At 63.8% G+C, this 22,037-nt stretch overlaps 3 protein-coding genes across 6 annotated transcripts; 1 reads left to right on the top strand and 2 right to left on the bottom strand.

Annotated features, from left to right (window-relative positions):
- Window positions 1-418: 418 nt before the first annotated feature.
- CLCN2 (chloride voltage-gated channel 2) lies at window positions 419-12,528 on the top strand. Of its 4 annotated transcripts, none has more exons than XM_085587939.1 (24): window positions 419-550; window positions 4,921-5,065; window positions 5,519-5,650; window positions 5,765-5,893; window positions 6,427-6,560; window positions 6,645-6,722; window positions 6,831-6,909; window positions 7,512-7,637; window positions 7,705-7,789; window positions 7,888-7,989; window positions 8,074-8,158; window positions 8,279-8,392; window positions 8,830-8,899; window positions 9,084-9,194; window positions 9,418-9,631; window positions 9,730-9,863; window positions 9,976-10,127; window positions 10,208-10,313; window positions 10,380-10,453; window positions 10,737-10,787; window positions 11,233-11,271; window positions 11,485-11,589; window positions 11,662-11,748; window positions 11,828-12,180. In XM_085587939.1, exons 1-24 carry the CDS (start codon window positions 500-502, stop codon window positions 12,032-12,034), a joined length of 2,610 nt encoding a protein of 869 aa, XP_085444065.1. In that variant the 5' UTR covers window positions 419-499; the 3' UTR covers window positions 12,035-12,180. The 4 variants fall into 4 exon arrangements, with proteins under 4 accessions (XP_085444065.1, XP_085444064.1, XP_085444066.1 ...); XM_085587938.1 differs by having other exon boundaries at window positions 8,237-8,392; XM_085587940.1 differs by lacking the exon at window positions 10,737-10,787 and having other exon boundaries at window positions 8,237-8,392; window positions 11,828-12,528.
- On the bottom strand, window positions 12,496-14,471 carry LOC146766677 (heat shock protein beta-7-like). The gene is made up of 3 exons (XM_085587975.1): window positions 14,305-14,471; window positions 13,355-13,506; window positions 12,496-12,838 (listed from the first exon to the last, which is right to left on the bottom strand). Exons 1-3 carry the CDS (start codon window positions 14,444-14,446, stop codon window positions 12,650-12,652), a joined length of 483 nt encoding a protein of 160 aa, XP_085444101.1. The 5' UTR covers window positions 14,447-14,471; the 3' UTR covers window positions 12,496-12,649.
- Window positions 14,472-14,664: 193 nt separating this feature from the next.
- FAM131A (family with sequence similarity 131 member A) lies at window positions 14,665-20,557 on the bottom strand. The gene is made up of 6 exons (XM_085587971.1): window positions 20,381-20,557; window positions 18,698-18,822; window positions 17,829-17,922; window positions 17,386-17,568; window positions 17,031-17,159; window positions 14,665-16,669 (listed from the first exon to the last, which is right to left on the bottom strand). Exons 1-6 carry the CDS (start codon window positions 20,409-20,411, stop codon window positions 16,224-16,226), a joined length of 1,008 nt encoding a protein of 335 aa, XP_085444097.1. The 5' UTR covers window positions 20,412-20,557; the 3' UTR covers window positions 14,665-16,223.
- Between the last annotated feature and the right edge of the window lie 1,480 nt (window positions 20,558-22,037).

Genomic DNA, 22,037 nt, shown 5'->3' with positions numbered 1-22,037 from the left:
AGCCAGGCATGGCCATGAGCCTGGAGGTGACAGTCTGCACAGCACGGTTGTCCCACATCTGTCCGGGGGAACCACAGGGAAGCAGCGCCCAGCCCAGGCCAGCCCCTGGTACCCGTGGGAAGAGGGAGCGCGGTGTCCCGGGGGAAGCTGGCCCTTGCTCACCTCACCCACGCCAGCTTTACCCTCACCTGCACCTCCTGGCTGCCCGGGGCTGCCATCCCGGGCGAAGGCCACGGTGGAAGGGGTCCCGCCACGGGACAGGCTCCGGCCGGTCTCCTCTTGACTCAGCCGGGCCCCGGGCGCGGGGCGCCGCCGGTGCCGGTGCCGGGAGCCGCCGGTGCCGGGCGCTGCCGGCGGAGGCGGAGCGCGGCCGATCCCTCCTCCGGGCAGTGCCCCGGGCCCGCCCCGCGCGGTCCGGGAGGAGCCGCGGCCGCCGCGGGCACCGGCAGCGGCACCGGCACCGGGACGGCGCGGAGCGGAGCGGAGCGGCGGCGGCACCATGGCCTCCGAGAGCGAGGCGCAGCGGGCGCTGCAATATGAGCAGACCCTGGTGGGTGCCGGGGGCACCGGGCGGGCACCGATCGCCGGGGTGGCACGGGACGCGACGGGGCGCGATGGAACACCCGGGGGTTTGGGGGATCTGGGGGTGCTGCCCTGCTCAGGGCGGCAGAACTCTGCGGTGCCCGGTTTGGGATGCTGCCTCCTGTTTGGGATGTCACCCCCAGCCCCCCTCCGGCCGTGGAGGAGCCTAGCTGAGCCCCCACCCCCAGGGCAGGACTTCTGCGCAGACCTCACCACCCCCTGGCAACACCCCTCTTCACTGGGAAGGGATGCCCACCCCGCGGGGGCTCCCAGAGGCGCCAGCCGGGCACGCTTCTCTCCCCGCACTGCGTGTCCCCAGCCCTCTGTCCCCAAGATACCGTATCTCCCCTGCCAGCAACCTTAGCCCCATGTTTACAACTCCTTCGCCTCAGAGGCCTCCCCTCTGGCACCAGGGTGTCCCATTGTCCTGGGGTGTCTTCCTTCCCCGCTCTTTCCCCAGCCACTTCACTGCCCACGGCCCTAAAACATCACGGGCAAAGGTTCTTTCCCCTGGCCTCCACTTGGGACGGTGCCCAAGGCGGACGGTACTTTGCCCTGGCAAAGGCATTTGGGCAGGCAGGGCCAGGGAGGTGTGCAGGGAAGCAGGGACTGCGTGGCCCCAGAGTTGTGCCCACGGCTGCCCAAGAGAGCCCGAGCCGGCTGCAGTGTGCGGGGCGGCCCTGCTGAGCCTCACCCACCCAGCATGGGCGCACGGGGCAGCGCCAGGGCACTGCTGCTCCGTATACCCTCGGCACTGCCTTTCCCAGCACCCAAACTCTTCTTCTGGCAGTGCCCCCCGGTGCTCCCCCCGGCTGCCCCTGCGCCACTGCCAGGTGGCTGCAGGACACCTCTGGCCGTGGGAGCCCCGGCTGTGCCGCCATCTCCACGGCCTTGTTGACCCCACGCTCCTTCCCGGCAGGGCTGAGTCAGGGAGCAGCCGGGGGCAGGAGCAAGGGTGAGTGGTGGCGGAGCCTCTCCCTGCTGCCAGCTCGGGACGGCTCCCCTGGGTGCCCTGGTCACGGTGGGTGAGCAGAGAGGCCATCCCAGCTGGGCACTGCGGGGCGGAGGAGCCCGCGGGCAGCGTGTGAGGGGAGAGGCAGCAGGGCTGGCATCAGGGGAGCTGTGCTCGGCCCCAGCAGACTTTGCCCTCCTTTTCTTTGGGCAGGGTAGCACCATGCCCTGAGTGCTCCATGGTGCCCATCCCCATGACCTCTGGGCTCAGAGAGGCTCCTGGATACGCCTGGGGCTCGTGGGTGAGGCTGGGTGCAGGTTCGTGTCTCATAGCCTCACACCTGCATTTTGGCAGCTGCCTGGGCACGTGCTGGGCAGGAGGAGTGCCCAACCCTCCCCAGTGCATCTGAGGCACCACCAGCTCCTGCCAGCACTTGCCAGGACAGTCAGGATCCAGCTGGAGCCTGACATGGGCTGGTCTGAGCTGGACAGACTGGGACAGCTCTTGCTGCTCATGCCCACAGCTAAGCCATCACAACCAGCCTGCATGGTTGTGCCCACACGTCCACATGCCCTTCCCCTCCCCAGATTTCACCAGCCCTGGGATGCCATGGGTCTTGGGGCCCTGGACCTAAAGATCTCCCTGGGGCCCCCATGCTGGGCAGGTGTCTGTGGGAACCCCTGGCATGCCAAGGGTGCTGGGGTGCACGTCAGCCCCAGTGTCCTCCACATGCCAGGCTGTCGTGGCAGGGAGCAATGAGCCCCGTGGGGGGGATTAAGCTTGACAAACTGCCCTTGTTCAGTGCAGAGCTGCTCAGGGTGATTAGAGCCTGGCTAAGACGGGCGGCGTGACACACAACCCCTGGCCTCTGCCTGCCCACTGCCCCCCCAGAGGACCCCCCAACTCCTTGCCTTTAAAAATCTCCCCCAGGGGAAATTTGGAGGGGAAGGATGGCTGGCATTGGCCATGAGGAGGTGGGCACCACTGCCAAGCCAGCTCAGTGCTGTGGGACAGGCTGGCACAGGGACACGGCAGCACCAGATGCCAGTGCCTGCCCCAGGCACGGCATCGCCCGGGCACAGCAGCACCGCGGGCTGGCAGAGCCCAGGGGGCTGTGGCACAGCCGCTGCCCGCAGCGCAGGAGCTCAGGACCAACAGTGGCCTTGGCCCGTGCCTGTGTCCCCGAGTGCCCCCCGCCAGCCCCCCCGTGCCCGCTCCCTGCCCGCCCGGCACTGTGATTGTTCAGCTGCTTCACGGCAGAGGCCGGAGTCCCGGGGCTGTTTGTGTTTCAAAAGGCCTTTGTGGAAAAATAACCCAAGCGGAGGAGGAGGAGGAGGAGGAGGAAGGAGAGAGCCCACCACTGGGCTCCACAGCCATGCCAGGGCTGCGGGCACAGTAGCTGTGGCTGCTCAGCACTGGGCACCCATGGGGGTCCCGTGTCCTGCCTGTGGGGCTGTGGTCTGGGGCAGAGGGGTGGCATGAGTGGCACGGGGTGGCAAGTGGCAGCAGGGTGGCATGACCCCTTGCTTGCATCCCTATTACAAGTGGGATAGGCTCCAAAGTGAGGCAGAGGGGGAGCAAATCCCACCACCCTCAACCAGGCTGGAGCACCTGGGACTGGTGATCCCAAAATGTGGCCCAACACCTGGGGGGACAGTGTGGCAGCCCTGGCACAGCCCCAAGAGGTAGACACAGAGCTGGTTTGGGGAGCATTCAGCCTGGGGGTGCTTCTGTCTTGGTTTGGGCTGGCCATGGGTCAGCAGTGGGGCCAGGCAGGCAAGTGCTTGGCAGGGTGACAGCACTCCTGGGGTGCTGGCCCATTTCATCTTCCAGAGCAAACAAGCTTTTTCCAAAGGGAGACTTTGAATTCAAGACCCCATGCGGGGCCGGGGTCCTTCTCTGGCAGCCGATGCTGGATTTGGCCCCTCAAGGTGGTCGTGCCTTTCCCCCCAGCTCTTTTCCACGGGGCAAGGAGCTGCTGAGCCCATGCTGAGCAGGAGTTTGGGGGAAAATCCATGCCAGGACAGGGTCAGCAGTGGAACTTAGTTCACCCTCCTCTCCCTGCCTACATCCCCACCCTCCCTCCCGCTGCTGGGCACAACCTGAGTATTAGACAGCAGAGAATCCACTCGGCGCCGCTCTGGCTGCTTTCTGCTGTCTACCAACGGGACCTGGGCAGGAGCGCTGCCCCGTGAGAAGCGCACCTTCGCGCCATCCCTGCGGGGAGCTGCCATGTGCCAGCAGGCCGGGGGGCTGAGAACGGGGCCGGGCACACGGGGTGGGCACTGCCGGCAGCAGCCGGGGCCGGGCTGCCCACGTGCGGAGCGCGGTGCCCACCCTGGCACTGCCCCTCTGCCGGGCGCGGGCAGGGGCCGTGCCGGGGAGGAGGGCGGCTGCGCCCCGGCCGGGCAGCCACGCGCTGCGCTGGCACGGCTTGGCAGGTGGGCACGCCATCGGCATGGGGCTCACGTTGTCCCGACGTGGGAGCCTGGCAGGGCCCCCACAGCCCTCAAGCCTCCCTTTGTGCCGGGCCAACCTCTGGCGCTTGGCATTCAGGTCGTGCGGGGGGAAGTGAGGCGGAAACCAAGCAACCGAGTCCTTGGCAGTGCCCGCCAGTGCGGGACAAATGCCCCCGGCTCAGCGGGGAGAACGGGCACAAAGAGCTCCTGGCCAGCATGAGGGGCACTGCCAGGGCCACCCCCTGCCAGGGCCAGGCCACGTGCCACAGCCAGGCAGGAGGCACCCGAGGAAAGGGGGGTGATCCCTATGTGATCCCCCTCTTCAAAGCCCGGGGACCGCCTTGGGCTTGATGTGGTGCTCCCCCTCTCCTGGAACTAGGGGTACATCCTGTCCCTCACTGTCCTCTTGCCTCCCTGCTGCCAGCTGAGACCAGCCAGCTCATGTCACATATGACCTGCCAAGGCTGCATTTGGAGGCGGTATCTCAGCCTTACTCTTAGCAATATCGGAATGTGGTGCCTGCAGAGCTCCAGCACAGCCCCAATACCAGCCCTCAGAAAGTTTCCTGGCCAAGCTGGCCACGGTCCCATCGCTGGAGGCCCTTCCCCACCCTTCACCCCAGTCCAGTGCCTGGGGCACCTGGGCAGGGCCAGAGACTGGTACCGACTGCCTGCTTTGGGCATGCAGGCAAAACAATCAGCATTGATCCACACTCCCTTATCTGCCTGGCTCCTTCCCACGCCCTGGAGGGCAGCCGGGCACTCCCACAGGTGCCTCCACCCCTTTGCCTTGGGATGCTATGCCTGTTCCCTCACCTGGCAGGCCATGCCAGTATGCCCACTGTTGCCCTGACTCAGTTTCCCTCCTCGGGTGCCAGGGTTGGGGTACCAGCCGCCCTGACGCTCCTGCCTACTCCTTCTCCCCCAGATGTACGGGCGTTACACGCAGGACTTGGGCACCTTCGCCAAGGACGAGGCAGCGCGGCTGCGGCTGCAGGAGGGGGACACGGCCCGGCCCCGCCACCCCTCCGAGCTGCTGGAGTACACCCAGGGCCGCTGTGGACCCTGTCGTGGTAAGGGTCACCGGGACACGGACATGGGTGGGCACAGCCCCACCACGGCACGGCTGGACACGGCTGCCCACCCCACCAGGCGGTGTAGGGTTTCTCTGGCTGTCATGGGACACCGGCGCCGAGGACAATGCCACCTGCCCGCCGGGCAGCAGGGACACAATGGCCCAAAATAGCCGGGCACGCTGCAGGGACCGGGGGCCCCAGCCCCTCTACCTGGGGCCATGCCAGGGAGGCTGTGCTGGTGGGAGGTGCATGCCAGTGGTGCCGTGTGTGACTGCGCAGGCAGCTGGCTGTGACAGCTGGACGCAGCAGTGCTCCTGCACCGAACAGTGCCAGCTGTGCTGGCTCAGTGCTGCTGGTCGTGAGCATTTCTGCTGCTGCCAGCCTGGCTCTGCCACCTCAGTGTGCCCATCCCTGGGGCATCCAGCCTTGAACCCGCCCTTGTGTCCACAGTCTGCGCCTTGCAGTGCCAGCGGTTCCTCATCTCCAAGGTGGGTGAGGACTGGGTCTTCCTCATTCTGCTGGGACTGGTCATGGCACTGGTCAGCTGGGCCATGGATTTTGCCATCGCCACATGCCTCCAAGGTAAGCAGGTACCGGTGGGTTCCTGGGGCCATGGCAGAGCAGGGAGTGGCCATGCCACAGGGCCATGCCATGTGCCTTGCCACCCACCGCCCACCTGACTGGCTGTTCCCACAGCTCAGAAGTGGATGTACGGGGGCCTGGATACCAACGTGCTGCTGCAGTACATGGCCTGGGTCACCTACCCCACTGTGCTCATCACCTTCTCAGCTGGCTTCACCCAGATCCTTGCCCCTCAGGCCGTGGGTAGGGCATCAAGGGGCTACCTGCACCCTAAACAGCATGACCACTCCCTGGGGCTGTGCCTGGGTGTCTCCCTGGAGGTCCTGGGAGTCTTTCTAGGCATATGGGATGGTCTTCATAGGATCTCCTAGGGTCTATGGTTTGGATGCCATCCTGAGCTGTGCGGTTGGGGATCATCTAAGGCCTATGAGAGAGAGGTCTTCAGAGAGAGAGGTCTTCAGAGAGTTTCCTCTGAGTTAAGGGAAGGATTTCCTCCTTGGCTATGAGGTCTGCAGGCTTGGGGTCTTCCTAGGGCTAAAACCTGATCTTCAGAAGGTCTCCTGGGGGCTATGATATTGGGGTCCCTGTGGGGCTGTGGTTTGAGCTGTGCCTAAATAATCATGGGCTGTTCCTGCCAATTGTTCTGAGGGAAGAGGTGTCTCTGGGACGTCCCTGTGGCAGTGGGGTGTGGCAGAGCATCAAGGGTTAGCCCCCAGAACCATGGGGCAGTGTCCCCTCTTCATGGCTATTGCTCAAGGCTGTCCCCACATCACCAGGCTCAGGCATCCCCGAGATGAAGACCATCCTGCGGGGTGTTGTGCTGAAGGAGTACCTCACCCTCAAGACCTTTGTGGCCAAAGTGATTGGACTGACGTGTGCCCTGGGCAGTGGCATGCCCCTGGGCAAGGAGGTGAGGGCAGTACTGGGGCAGGGTGAGCAGGGGCCAGGGAGTGAGGCTGAGGGCAATGTCCTCAGTCCCCTGTTGTCCTCCCAGGGTCCCTTTGTCCACATCGCCAGCACGTGCGCAGCCCTGCTCAGCCGCTTCCTCTCCCTCTTTGGGGGCTTCTACGAGGTGAGCAAGGCAGGCTGGCCCCAGAAGGATCAACCTGTGCCCATCAGCAGGTTTGGCAGTACCTAGGGCTGGGGGGCAGTGCCCCACTCATTCCTGTCTCCCTCACAGAACGAGGCAAGAAACATTGAAATGCTGGCAGCTGCCTGCGCTGTCGGTGTTGGCTGCTGCTTCGCCGCCCCCATCGGAGGTAGGGTCACCCCGGGCCTCCCCACAACCCGCACATCTCCCTCCCAGGCAGCAGGGTGCACCTGGAGAGGCAAGCAGGACCCCCAGGACAGGTGGCATGGGAGAGGGCAGTGCTGCTCAGCAGGGAGGAGGAAGGGAGGAGTGGGCACCATCCTCCCCGATGTGTAACGTCTGCTCTTGTCCTCTCCCCTGCCGCCCTGCGCTCCAGGGAGCTCCCCACTCCAGTCCCGCTGAGCCCTGCCTGTAGGTTGGTGATGTGTCTGACTCTTTCCTTGCCCTTTGCCTGCTGCCCTGTCTGTCTGCCCATCTGTGTGCACCCCACTCCATCCCAGTGCCACCCCTCGTGTTGCTGCCCACATCCCCGTGCTACCCCCTCGCTCGTGCAGACTCGTGCTTGGCCCACTGTGCTGTGTCCCCTGTGCCCAGGTGGGACTGGCCACGTGCTTTGCCAGGGAAGCCCTTGAACTGCCCCACAGTGTGTCCATGGGGCAGCCAGACCCCCGTGGGCTGTGCACGAGTGTGGACTCAGGGTGGGAAGCATGCCAGGCACTGGGGCCTGCCTAGGCTTCTCCACCTCCCTTGTGCACTTCCCCCCAATGCCAGGCGTCCTCTTCAGCATCGAGGTCACCTCCACCTTCTTTGCCGTCCGCAACTACTGGCGCGGCTTCTTTGCTGCCACCTTCAGCGCCTTCATCTTCCGTGTCCTTGCTGTGTGGAACAAGGATGAAGGTACCTCAGGCAGGGTGAGGGCACAGGGGTCCCCTGCCCAGCCCTACTGAGCCCCACCATCCCCCAGAGACAATCACGGCACTGTTCAAAACCCGCTTCCGCCTCGACTTCCCCTTCGACCTGCAGGAGCTGCCAGCCTTTGCCGTCATCGGGTGAGTGCAGCCGTCCCAGCACCCATCCCCTGGCCCCAGGGTGGCAGTGGTGGCGCTGGCGGTGGCAGCAGGACACCTCTTCCCTTGGCTCTGCCCAGGATCGCCAGTGGCTTCGGGGGCGCACTCTTCGTCTACCTCAACCGCAAGATCGTGCAGTTCATGCGCCGCCAGAAGACCATCAACCGCTTCCTCATGAAGAAGTAGGTGCCCAGCAGCCCCCAGCAGCAGGATGGTGGAGCTGGGGCTGCACCAAAATCACCCCCTGCCCTGTGCTGCCCTGCCAGGCGCCTGCTCTTCCCTGCCCTGGTGACGCTGATCATCTCCACGCTGACCTTCCCGCCCGGCTTTGGACAGTTCATGGCTGGCCAGGTACCCATCCATGGGGTGGCACACCAGTCCCCACCCCAGGGCCACCACAAGCCCCAGCTGACCCCTGCCCATCAACAGCTCACCCAGAAGGACACCCTGGTGACACTCTTTGACAACCAGACATGGGCCAAGCAGGGGATCAGCGATGAGTTTGAATACTTGGGCATCCTGGAAGCCTGGCTCCATCCCCGCTCCAACGTCTTCGTCACACTTGTTGTCTTCATCCTCATGAAGGTGGGTGTCTACCTCCCTGCCATCCCCAAGGTACCGCCAGGAGGTTATGGAAAGGATTTTCTGGATGCTATCAGGGAGGTGCCAGATTGTTACCAGAAAGGTGGCACCAGAAGGCACTGGGTGGCTGCTCCAAGAGGCCACCAAGGTGTTTGCTGGGTGGTGCTGGCATGCCATCAAAGAGATCTTGGCTGGGAGCCACCAACATGCCACCAGGGAGGTTCTGGCTGCTTGCTCCTAGGTGCCACCAGGGAGGTGCTGGCCAGATGCCACCAAGTGCCACCAGGGAGGAGCTGGCAGGGTGCCCCTGGGAGGAGCCCATGCCCCATTGCAGGGTGCGGTGCCCATGTGCTGCTCCACAGCACCCAGCTGAGGGTCACAGCAGGGGCAGGAGGCAGGGCTGGGTCAGAGAGGGCAACTAATGGGTGTCTGCCCCACAGTTCTGGATGTCAGCCTTGGCCACTACCATCCCAGTGCCCTGTGGAGCCTTCATGCCCGTCTTCGTCATTGGTGAGACCCTGCACCCTGTGTGGGCACAGTGGGAGGAGGGAGTCACCTCTCAGCCCACCCTGGGCACCTGTGGGTGCCTCCAGATGTCCCCTTCCCTGGCAGCATCAGGCAGAGGAGAGGACATGAGGCTGGGCCGGGTACTGGGAGAGCCCTGTGCCCATTCCCAGCCCCTCTCTGCCTGCAGGGGCAGCCTTTGGGCGCCTGGTGGGGGAGAGCATGGCAGCCTGGTTCCCTGACGGCATCCATACGGACAGCAACGTCTACCGCATCGTGCCGGGTGGCTACGCCGTGGTGGGTAAGCACTGAGCTGGAACGGGAGCACCATGGTGGGCATCATTTGGAGATGCTGCCCCACAGCTGAGGTGATGATCCCTGGAACTGGGAGTGATACCACCACTGGGCATATCCCTGAACGGTCCCAAGGGCCGTGGTGGATGCCCTAGGGGGGGAACCCAGGGCCGGGTCCTAGCCTGGTTGGCAACACCTGACAGCTCTCCATCTCCTGGTGGTGGTCACAGGGGCCGCCGCACTGTCGGGTGCTGTCACCCACACGGTGTCCACGGCCGTCATCGTCTTCGAGCTGACGGGGCAGATCTCGCACATCCTGCCCGTCATGATCGCTGTCATCCTGGCCAATGCCGTCGCCCAGAGCCTCCAACCCTCCCTCTACGACAGCATCATCCGTATCAAGAAGCTTCCCTACCTCCCTGAACTGGGCTGGGGCCACCACGAGTGAGTTTGTGTTCCCTGTGCCAACCCCAAACCCCTCACCAAGGCACAAGGGGAGGCGGTGGCATTACTCTGAGGCCACTGTCCTTGTCCCTGGGCAGGAAATACAACGTGCGGGTGGAGGACATCATGGTGCGGGATATCCGCTACGTCACCCTCAACTGCAAGTACCGGGACCTGCAGCAGGTTCTGCACAGCACCAAGATGAAGAACCTGCCACTGGTGGAGTCAGCTGGTGAGACACAGGCAGGGGCTCTGCCAGCATCCACAGCAGCCATGGAGTGTGCCAGGGGTGGGTGGCAGAGGGAACATCAGGAGGAAACGTGGCGCCTTGCTGTGTCTGGCAGAGTCCATGATCCTGCTGGGCTCCATCGAGCGGACACAGGTGGGGGCCCTGCTCAGCAACCAGCTCAGTCCCCACCGCCGGCTCCTGACACTGCGGCAGAAGGCGCTGTCCGAGGATGGGCACCGGCTCTCCGATCCCAGCATCCGCTTCCAGGTGAGGCTGCGACCGTCCTGGGGGATGCCTGGTCAGGGTGCCCCCCACCACCATCACCCTACCACCCCATCCCCCCACAGATCAGCACAGAGACCTCCTCGGGCACCCCTGCCTGCCCCGCACTCCGCAAGCCCCTGAAGCCGGCACTGAAGCGGGTGTCCAGCAGCCCAGCCGACAGCCCCCCAGGTGAGTCTGCCTGTGGCCTCCTGCCCCGCTGTGTCCCCACCACTGACACCCCCTCTGCTCCCGCAGCTGGCAGCACCGACCACGCTGGCATCGCCCTCAAGAGCCTCTTCTGTGCCAACGCCACCACAGAGCCCACCGAGGTGAGAGCCTGGTTCTCCCCAGCCCTTCCCATCCCTGAATGGCCCTGCCTGGCCCTGCCCATTCTTGTCACATCCCTTTTCATTCCTGTTCAACCCTTCTCATCCCTTCTCATCCCTTTCCATCATTTGCTATCCCATTCCACCCCATCCCATTTCTAGCCATGCCATGCCATGCCATGCCATGCCATGCCATGCCATGACGTCCCATGCCATGCCATGCCATGCCATGCCATGCCACGCCATGCCATGCCATGCCCTAACTTCTCTCTCTCCGCTGGGCCAGGCCCAGGGCACAGCCTATCACAAGGCCAAACGCGTCCGCATTTCCATTGTGGTAAGCTGCAGCCAATCGCAGCCTGGGCACAGCTCCTTCCAGCCAATCAGAGCCTGGCAGGAGTTCTCTGAACCAATCAGGGGCCTGGAGAGATTCTGCTCAGCCAATCACATTGGGCCTATGTCTGTGCATTCCATCTTGGACAGTTACGATTCCATCCAACCAATCCTGGTGTTCATCCTCCCCATCCCAAACCTTCCCAAGAATCGGGATGTGGAGCCTCCCAGCCATCCCAGCTGCTTGATCTGCCCCACTTTTCTCAGTCAATCATGGCACACCTTTCATTCTGTCCACCAATCACAAGCTTGGTTTGTCCAACTGTGGCCAATCAGGGTGTGACCGATTTCCTGTCAACCAATCATGTTACCTGACCTTCCCCTTGCTGCCGGTACCCTGCCGGTACCCTGCCCGTGCCTCGGGCTGCTCCAACACACCTCTCTTGCAGGAGGAGATGATTCTGGGTGACAAGATGACTCCAACAGAGGTGAGGGGTTGGGCAGAGAGAGGCAGGAACCTCCTGCTCAGAGGGATCCCAGACATCCCAAAGGGGTGCCAGAGCATGTGGTAGACATGGGGAGAAAGGGGGGTGGATAACCCAGACTTCCCCATAAGATTGGGCATAAGGAGTACGGGAGGGCCCTTGTTGACACTTGTGGGGACACCATACCCCTTACCCTGCCCAATGGCACCTCCCCAGATCCTGGAGTGGGAAGAGCAGCAGCTGGACCAGCTGGTGGACTTCAGCAGTGCCAAGATCGACCCCGCACCTTTCCAGCTGGTGGAGCACACCTCGCTGCACAAGGTGCGCCCACACCCCACCCCAGAGCCCCACCCACACCCCCCAGACCCTCAACGCAGCCTCCTCTTCCTGCAGACCCACACCATCTTCTCTCTGCTGGGCCTGGACCATGCATTCGTCACCAGCATTGGGCGGCTGGTGGGCATGGTGTCCCTCAAGGAGGTGAGCAGGGGACAGGGAGGCTGGAGGGGCACAGAGCAGCACCTGGAGCTGTTTGCCCATGGGTCTGGGGTCCCCACAGCTGCGCAAGGCCATCGAGGGCTCACTGACGGGCAAGGGGGTGAAGGTGCGCCCGCCGCTCGCCAGCTTCCGCGACAGCACCGCCAGCACCACCGAGGCCGACACCACCGCCCTGCACCAGCTCTGGGATCGCCACCAGCACCACCACATGCCCCGCGAGGCCGGTCCTGGGGGCGACGATGATGACGACACCACCAAGGGTCAGTGAGACCCTTGAGATCCACCCCTCTGTGTCCCTGGAAGCCACAAGAGCTCCCTGGCAGGTGCCGGGGTGTGCCCACCCTGAACCACTGATGCCAGCTCAGCACAGGAGTGGGCACTCTCAATCCAGTGCCTCTGCTCCCTCCTTGAGCTGGGGATCAGCCAATTGACCCCTAGACAGCCCCTGCTCCCCAGCTACCTGTCAGCTCTTGGGGCTTCCACTTTGCTACCTCTGTACCCCCCCCCCAGCCCTTGGTGCCCCCCAGAATGGCCACTGACCCCACACCCCCATGAGCATCACCATGTCCCTTCTCAGGGTGGCACGGGGTGGAGAGGGGCATCAGGTTGGGTTGTCCACGGAGACATGGGTGGGCATTGCCCCCTGTGCTCAGCACCTCATGGCTGGGAACTGGGAGTCCTGCTGCCTCTCTGCCGTGCACCTCTCCCCATGTAAATACAGAGATTTTTATATTAATTTAATAAAAGGACTTTATAAACGGAGCTGAAGCACTATGAGGCTGGAGATGGAGAGGGCCACAGCCAGTGGGCACCGGCTGAGCTTCAGCACAGTGCTGGGGCTGGCATTGCTGTGGGCAAGGAGCCTTTTGCCACACGGAGCCGTTCACAGCATGGCCTCGCTGCGGTACAGCAGCTGCGGGGGCTGCCCGGGGCCGGTGCGGGCGCGGCGCCGCACGGTGATGACCAGCGTGCCAGCCTCGGTGAGGGTGCAGCTCACCGACAGCGGGTCCGTGTCTTCGGGCAGCTGGCACTTGTGGGTGAAGGTGTCACAGACAGTGCCATCCTCAGCCACCTGCGGGGAGGCAGCACCGGTGCAGTGGAACGCAGTGTGCCATGGTGGGTTCCACAGCACATTCCCAGTTACCCCAGTGCTTCTAATGGGCAGTCCCAGACACCCTGACTCCAACAGGGAGTTCAATGGGAAAGATCCCGATCCCAGTTACCCTACTGCCAGCAGGAAACAGGCCTCTGCTGCCCAGGTCTGGGCTTATGGGGTAAATTCCAGCTACTCCAGTGCCAGCAGGGACCCTTCCCACTTGCCACCTCCAGCAGAGAAGGCAACGGAGCAGGAGTTCCCAGTTGTCCATTCTCAGTGAGGACAGTTCCCGTTACACCAGCACAGCACCGGTGCAGCAGAGCAGGAGTTAGCTGCTGTCCCTCACTGGGCACAGCTCCCATCTACCCCAGTGCTAGCAAGGGCTATTCCCAGTTACCACCCCATCCCTGCCACCCACAGGAGGGGCTGTCAAGGGACAGGACCCCCACTTTGCCATGGCCAGAGGCGATGCTGCCCCCTCGGGTGCCTCACCTTTTCTGCCTGGATGGCGACATGGCAGTTGGAGGTGGTCACCACAATGTCAGGGGGCTCAAACTGGCTGACGTCGGCCACCACTTGGTAGGTGTCACCCTGGGCACGCACCCAGGTGCCCAGGCTGCAGGGGTACATGGCACCTGGGGACTCTGTGGGCATTGGAGGGCTGCTGAGCGTGGGGCCACAGTACCCAGGGGCTGGGGCACTGGGGGGTGTGAGAGAGTCTGACAACACTGGGGGAGGGAGGGCTAGGGTAGCAAGTGGCAGTGGGAGTTTGGGGATATTGAAGGTGCTGGAGAATTGCAGAGGGAACTGGGGGTCCCAGGGGTGTAGGGGTACTGGAGGCCTGGAGGGTAGTGGGTGGTCTGGAGGCACCCGAGGGCACTGGGAGATTCCAGGGGCACTGGACAACCTGAGGACAACAGGGAATGGCACAGGAGGGTGAAGACACTGGGGGTGACCATGAAAGTCTGGGGGGAGTGGGCTAGGGGGAGAAGGACACTAGAGTTACTGGGGATTACAAGAAATTGGGGGTCTAGCAGGTGACATCCAAGGGTGCAGGTAACAGGGGAGCTGAGGGCATACCATGATGGTCTGGGTTGGGGAGGACAAACTATGGGGGGGGTGTGGGGACAAAAGGAGAATCAAAAGGGTCTGGAGGGGGAGGAGGCAGCATGGTGGTCCTGGGGACAGCAAGGACACTGGGATTATTGGGGACTTACAGCAGGAGCACAAAAGCACCTGGGGAGTAAGCTGAAAGACAGCCCAGAGAGCCATGGGACACCCATGGGGCAGTCAGGGTGGCCCTCAGCCCTCCCAACCTGTGCTGAGGGGAGAATCCCACGCTGTCCCCAGGCACAGGTCAGCTGGATAACCCCTGGGACCAGCCCCAAGGCAGCAGGGCTCCCCCAGGGTAGCAGGGCCCCCCCACCCACCACTCCCGGTACCTGGGTACCCAAATGCCTGCTGTCCCCGTGCCCCAAAGGGTCCATGCCGCCGGTCGCCCTCGAAGAGGGGTTCGCTGTGCCCCTGCCCGTAGGCACCGAGGAGCTCGGCACGGTACGTGGAGGCCGAGCTGAGCGATGCCATGGCGCTTGCTGCCCCCAGGCCCTGCGTGGGGAGGGTCCAGCCGCCCGCCAGATGCCCATAATTAGGCACCCTGTCCGTTGGAATGCGAGATAAGGGACGAGGCCTCCGTCACCCCGCGGGGCCGTGAAGGGGGGATGCATCCCTGCCACCGCTGGGCTGCCACCCCCTGGTCCCTGGGGAGGAGGTGCCCCCCACCCGCAAGAAGAGGTGCCCGGTGCAGCGGTCACACAACTGACTTTATTCAAGACCTGGCAGGATGGAGGAGGGGGTGCCGTGGTGTGGGCACCCCACAATACCCCACAGGTACCGCCGCAGCGGGGCGGGGGGCTCAGGCTCCCACAGCTATGCACACGCGTGCACATGCCCATGCGCTCCCCGTGTGCACATGCACACACACACAGCAAAGCCCCCAGACATCCACAGGCACCCCCAGCCCGCCCAGTACCGTCAGGAGCATCCGCTGCCCCCGGGAGCGAGTGGCAGCGGGTGGCAGGGAGCCAGCAGCTCCCATGGTGGCGGGTCTGCTGGCCCCTGCGGCCCCTCGGTGATGCAGGGCAGGGGGCCAGCCCCACAGCGGGCACCCCATGGCAGGGAGGGAGAACAGGAGCTGTGCCTGGCAGGGTTGGTGGGGTGCTGGGGGATGCAGGGGAGCAGAGGTGCAGTGGGTGCTGGGGGGCATCCCGGGATGTGGGGACAGGGAACAGTGACTGGGCTGGGTGAGGAGCAGCATGCAGGGAAGAGCGGCCCCACGAGAACACGTGCCATGCAGGAGGGGGAGCGCAAGCGTTGGCAAAAACTGGCATTCCTCCCCCAAACGATGTGCCTGGAACCCCTCGTGGGCTTGGGGGATCCTCAAGGAGGGATGCCACCCCCAGCCAGGACGGGGGGGGCTGGTCGCCCTTCATGTAGGCACTTGGTTCCCTGCTAGGGGTGAGTGACTTGTCTACAGGGACATCAGTCCCACGTCCTACCCCCTCTCTCCACCCTGCATTGCCTCACAGCAGACTTGGGGGACCCCGGCTGGGCTGACCCCCTTATTGCAGGGCTGGACTGGGGCTGCTCTTCTGGTGGCCCAAAGCCCCCAGCCTGGGGGCCTGCGCCCACCTGGCCCTGCAGTCTTCCTGTGTCAGCCCCATGCAATTACAAAAGTATAGAAAGTCCCAGCACCTCAGCACATCCACAGCCCCCCAGCACCCCTGGCACCCCCAGAGCAGCCCTCCAGCAGCTCCATGCTCCAAGGCAGCAGTTCACAGTTTTAAACTCGGTCCAATAGAAGTTGGCCAGGGAGAGAGGAGAAAAGCCCTTCCCACACCGAACCCCCCCCACCACCCTGGCTTGGGGTGGTAGAGGCACCACAGGATGATTGGAGATTTTCAGTCATGCCATTGTGGGAGAGAGAACTGTGCCCAAAAGGGGAGCCCAGGGTGGTTTGGGGGAGAACATGCGAACAACCAGCCCCACTTATTTAGTCTTGTCAGTTTTTGGGGGCACATCTGGGCATCAGGGCAGAGGACAGATCGCCCCAAGCCCTTCCCTGCGCCCCTTCCCTGCTCTCATGCAAAAATCCAGGAGGGCAACAATGTGGCCAAGCAGGGCCGGGGCACAGTGGGGGCACACTGGCTGGGGGGGCTGCAGTGGCCCCCGGACCCCTCCTGCACCCAGATAGCGAGGGGGAACAGCGGCAGGGCCTGCCCCTCATCCAGCGTGGGGTCCGGCCAGAGGGCTTCAGCAGGGGACCTGGACCCCCACCAGGAGAGGCAGGGCACCCCAGGAGGCATCAGGGCTCTTCAGCCTCCTCCTCCTCCTCCAGCGATGCCACCCCGGAGGAGGCGACGTCAGAGATTTTCCGGCGGAGTGGGAAGTCCTTGCTCAGCACCACCTCGTCCTCCGTGGGCGAGAGACAGGCTTCGGCGTAGGACACGGAGTAGAGGGAGTCCTGGCACCGGAGCCGTGCCAGGCCCCGCAAGGCACTTTGGCTGGCTGGGGGCGGCAGCTTGGGCAGCAGCAGGTCCTCTCCCCCCAGGGAGCCCAGCAGTTTGGCAGTGAGTTCGGAGGGGGACACCATCTCCAGGCTGCAGAGGCTGGAGCAGAGAGTCTCGGGGGAGAGGGTGTGCGAGGAGTCGCTCTCGGGCTCGCAGGAGCCGTGCCGCACGCCCAGCTGGCACAGGTGGCCCTGCAGCAGGTCTCGCAGCAGCGCGCTGGCGGGCATCGTGCCTGTCAGCTCTGTGGGAAATCAGCATGGCTGGGTCAGTCCACAGCTGAGGGCGCCAGGGATGTCAGCTGCCCCCTGCCCCGCAGACTGGGAGAAGTCCCGTGCCTGCTTTGCTCACAAATTGTTGCATGCACTGGTAACCACCAAAGGAAAAGCAAAATACTCTCTGGCTCCACGGAGGTGTTGCATTTGAGGGCTTCCCCATCCCTGGCTCAGGCACTGTTTGCCAGAGTGCAAGGCAGGGGCACTGCCCTGTACGGCAGTGACCAGGCTGGGGAACGTGCCGGGCAGCAGGCACTCCATTCCTTTAACCCTCCATGGTGGGGCACCCACACCTGCAGTGGCACAGCTTGCCCACTCTCCAGAACTTACCAGTGGGCTGGGAGCTCTCTGTGGAGGGCATGAAGTCCTCATCGTAGGACTCATCATTGGAGTCGTCCCCATCCACTGAGGACCAGGCTCGCAGCTTGGCCTCAGCAATGGCAAACTGCTCCGCCACACCTGGCACGGGACAGGCACGGATCAAACACACGCAGGGAGGTGCTCCCAAAATCCCACTGCCCTGGCACCTCTGTGCCCACAGTGCCACAGCATGGATGGATGGATGGATGGATGGATGGATGGATGGATGGATGGATGGATGGACGGATGGATGGATGGGGCAGCCCACCCCACCACCCCTGCCCTGGCCATGGGCATGCCCACCGGCCGTGCCCGCGGTGCCTACCAGCAGCAAATCGCGCCTCCTGCTCGCCCTCGCTCAGGTGGCAGTAGGAGCTGAAAGCGCTCTCCAGGGCAGAAGGTGACTCCACTGGCTTACACCAGCCCTTCCACTCGATGAGGTGGGCGACACGGCCCTGTGCCATAGCCGTTGGCTTTGTCACGTGCTCCTTCACCACCTGTGAGATGCCTATGGGATGTGCATCGAGGTCAGCGTGCCCTGGGGCACCTCAAGTCCCCACCACAGGGCCCATAACCCTGGGACCCAGCACTCCCTGCCTCCAGCCCATGGGACATGGCACCCCCATGGCTTCCTCTTGAGTGCCATCAGTAACCCGCTGGTCTCCCCCGAAAGTCCAGACAGGTGATACCAGGGCTCCTCCAAGAGGCCCAGACTCCTCACCTCAGGAGAGCCCCCTTTCCCAGATGAGCCCCTGGGCGAGCAGTTACCGTGCAGCGAGGAGCGGGCCAGGGCAGCGATCTCCTGGATGGTCAGCGCGCGCCGTGACTTGGGCAGCATCTCGACTGTGTCCTCAACATTGACCTGCCAGAGTGGCAGCATGGTCACAGCCCTGGCAGCATTTCCCTTCTGGGAGTCCCCTGCTCCAGGAGGGTGCTTGGCCCTGCTTGGTGCCCACCCCGGGGTGTTTGTAAACACACACATGACAGGCATGCGTGTGTGCAGAGGGGTGGTCACAGCAGGGCACACTCCCACAGTGTCAGTGCACGCTGTCAGTACATGCTGGCACTCTGTACACACCTGTACACACCTGCTCAGGTAGCACATGTGCCCACACACACAGGCAGCCACTCAAACACACAAACTGACCACACACCTGCACACTCACACCTGAACTCCACTGTACACACACGTGCACCTGCACACTTGTGTACACTCACATATGTCCATGCCCTGTGCTAGATGGCGTCACACACACGTGTGTGCCCGCCCCAGCTTGTGCACACACACGTGCATGTGCAAGACCACCTCAGCCTGGCTCCCAGCACCCACTCCCTGGCAGCACACACCATGCCAGGAGATCCTGTTGTACATCCCCATTGCCATCCCGGCCATGCCAGGCCCTGAGCCCATGGCCACGGGGGAAGCGATGTGGGATTTGGAGGCGCGCAACAAATTGCATTGCCATGGCAACGAGGCACCGTGGACTGATTTCTCCCAGGATACAGCCCGGCTCACGGCTGACGTCAGAGCAGCCCCGAGCCACTGCGAGCTGGCAGGGCCATGGCCAGGACGGGTGCCCACCATGGGGTGCGGGCACACGGCTTCCTCAGCCGGGCATGGCTGGGCTCAGCGGTACCTGGAGGAAGTCCTGGCTGTCGAAGGAGGCCTGGCGCACCAGCCGGGGCAGCGGGCGGGCAACGCTCAGGGGTGACAGTGCCTTCACCTCCTTCCACTCCACACACAGCGTTGTGTCCACGGCCACTGCGGGAAGAGCCGAGGCCAGCCTCAGCACCTCCATTTCCCCAGCTGCCCTCTCAGACCCCCACCCACTGACCCTGTGGCAGCAGCTTCCTGTCCGGTCTGAGACCAGACACAACTCGTTGCTGCAGCACTGGTGACTCACGCCCGGGCAACTCTTCCGCCTGTGTCAGCGGTAACGCACGTCCCCAGCCTGGCACTGGGGACCAGGCACCTGTCCCAGCTTGGCAGCTGCTCTGGGAGGGGTGGGGGCAGCTGGACCAGGCTGGACTGGGCCAGGTGCTGGCTGCGTGAAAGGAGGCAGCACTGGGCCATACTTGCAGGGGGCTGCTGCTCCTCCACTATGTCCAAAATCCCCCTCTCCAGTTCCCTGCTGGGTCAGGAGGGAAAGGAGCAAGAAGGGATAGGGTCAGTAAAAGCACCTGCACCCATCTCTTGTCACAACAGCTTGACCTCTAGGGCACTGGCACCTCAAATGGATGGGTGTCTTCACCCTCAGGCACTGACTCCCAAGAACTGGGGACTCCTGTCAACGCAGATGCCATGAAATACCAGTCCCAAAGGGACCAAAATGGGATATCTCTCAAGAGCCTCATTTCCCTTGCACCAAGGTGGGCCTGGCTGACATAAGCCAGCTGTGAAGTGGGATACAGGGAGCTCAAAAGTGCTGCCTCCCACCCATATCTGAGGGTACACCCTGGCTTCCTTGGGAAATTGCAGCGAGGATCGCCCCCACTCCCAGCTGTGGGCAGGGGCACCCTGTGGTGACATCCTAGCAACAACACCCCCAGGGCCCCTCTGGCATGTCTGCAACACTCTCAATGCTGTCCTAGCCCCTGTGAACCCAGCCTCCAGAACTCTCTCTGATCACAGCCCCCATCCCTCGTGCAGCACCCCCAGGACATCTGCAGCACCCCTGCTGCACCCCACACACTGCAGCAAACCCCAGCTTCCAACACCCCCCTGAATGACTGTCTCTCTCATAGCCACCCCATAACCTCTCTGGACTCTAACAGCACCCCAGTCCCACACTCCTTTCCCAGTCCCCTTGTACCCCCACCCCAACCCCCGGCTCCCCCAGAGCTGCAGTCCAACTGCTCCCATCGCCCCAGCCCCCCCACATCTCCCTGCACTCCCTGGGCCACCCAGCTGCCCCAGAGCAGCACCCCCAGCTCCCAAACCCCCACCCATCTTTAGCCCCCATCACCCTTTATGTACCGAAGTCCTCCAGAGCCCTCGAGCTCTCTGTATACACAACACACTTAGATACCCCAATTCTCTCTGTGTACCCTCCCACCTCCGTAATTCCCTGTACCCTACAGCCCCCACAGCCTCCCAGTCCCCATGCACCACCAGTCCATCCCCTGGTGGTCCCCTCAGCTCCCTGCTCTCCACCTTCCCTTATCCCCCAGCCTCCCACACCCCTATCGCATCACCGCCAGCCCCTCGGCCGTCCCCCGCACACCCCCGTCCCCACCCTCAAGTTCCCCTAACACCCTCCACACCCCAGGACCCCCTGTTCCCTCAAGTCCGCGGTCCCATCGCGGCGTCGCTCACCCACCGATGGTGGTTTTGGAGCCGATGCAGCCCATGCTCCCGGGGGGGCCCCGGTGCGGGCACTACCGCCGGCTCCGCGCCGCCCACATCGCCCCCCGGCCGCATGGGCGGCCCCGGACAGCGCCCGCGCCCCGCCGGAGCCGCCGCCGAGCCGGGCCGGGCCGCGGCACCGGAGCCCCGAGCAGAAGCGGAGCCCCGAGCGGTGCCTGCGCCGGGCCGGGAGCAGCACGGCCAGAGACGTCACTGCTGGGGGAGGAAGAGGAGGGAGAGGGGGAGGCGGGAAGAAGAGGAGGAGGAAAAGGAGGAGAATGTGCGGGAGGAAGGCTGAGAAAGGGAAGGCGGAGGGGGATAAGGGATGAGGGAGAGGGAGCAAGGGGAGAACGGGGGAGAGGGAGGCCGGGAGGAAGAGGAGGAAGGGGAGATGAGGAGAGAGGTGAAGGGGAGATGAAGGCAGCCGGGGAGGATGAAGGAAGAGGGGGGCTGAAGGAAGAGGAAGAGGGGGATGGAGGAAGAGGAGGGGGCGCGGAGAGGAGGAGGATGGACGGAGGAAGAGGAGGGGGCTGAGGAGGAGGGGAAGAAGGCCGTCCACCGCGGAGAGCGCCGTGCCAGCACCGCGGACAGCGCCGCCCCGCCCGGCCCCGGCCCCCGAACACCCCCGGGGGGACAGGGCTGGGAGCCTGCAGGAACAGGGCACCCCTCTGCCCCAGACCTCCCTGCCCCTACCCTCCGAGGGCCTGGAGGTGCGGGAGGGAGCACACGGCCTCCCACCCCCATGAACTGGGCTGGGGACAGGTGGGCCAGGCTCTGGAACATCACGTCTGACAGCAACGGCCCCTGCAGGAGATCCAGGCCAGCGCTCCTGGCCGGGCTGATGGTCAACCCGTGCTCCCTTCTGCAACGGACTGATGGCAATTAACGCTGTGCAATTTTCCCTGGCACAGGAGGGCACTCCTGCGGTGCCACCCTCTCTTTCCCTTGGCAGGCAAGGTACCCTAACAGCTAAGGGCCTCCCTCCCTCCTTATTCACTCTTTCCCAGTCAGGAGTAGTTCCTGTTCAGTCCCTAGCCCGAGGCCTTTCCCTGCCAAATGCTTCCCAGCATTAGTGATGCCAGGGCTGCAGCTCAGACAGATCAGCCTCTAATCTGGGGAACAGCCTCCGGTTAATTATTCTGTACCCTCTGGGCTACGGCCAGGGTGACTCAGCAAGAGGCAGCCCAAGGCAGCAAAGACCAGCCTCCAGTCCCCAGGGAGACCAGCCTCTTCCCCAGCAGGGATACCCCACAGGGGAAGCCCAGCAGGGGCCAGCTGTGCCCCATCTCTACTCCAACTGCAAGACAAGGGAGCTGATAGAAAAATGCCCTCTCACACTGGAAGGTGTAGGGAGCACCTGGCACACACTTCCCATCTCTTGCCCCAAGAGACCACACAGGTTCTGCCACTCATGCCTGTGGGAAAAGGGACATTTGGGGGCATCAGGGCTCTGCTTCACAGCCAGGCTGCTGGGAGGGCTGACTCTTCTGCCTCCAGAGTCACTGCACCAGGCAGCACCAGCAAGGGGAGTCCAGGGGGCCTGGCTCCAGGCATATCCAACCCCTTTGCCACCCTTCCAGCCCTGGAGTGGGGGGTACCTACCTGCCTTGCAGTGACAGGGGAGGCTGGTC

This window comes from Lonchura striata, chromosome 9 (assembly GCF_050655825.1).
Source record: "Lonchura striata isolate lonStrDom1 chromosome 9, ASM5065582v1, whole genome shotgun sequence".
Lineage (NCBI taxonomy): Eukaryota > Metazoa > Chordata > Aves > Passeriformes > Estrildidae > Lonchura > Lonchura striata.
Note: the sequence above shows the minus strand (reverse complement) of the source record. Positions and strands in the feature narration are given on the sequence as shown.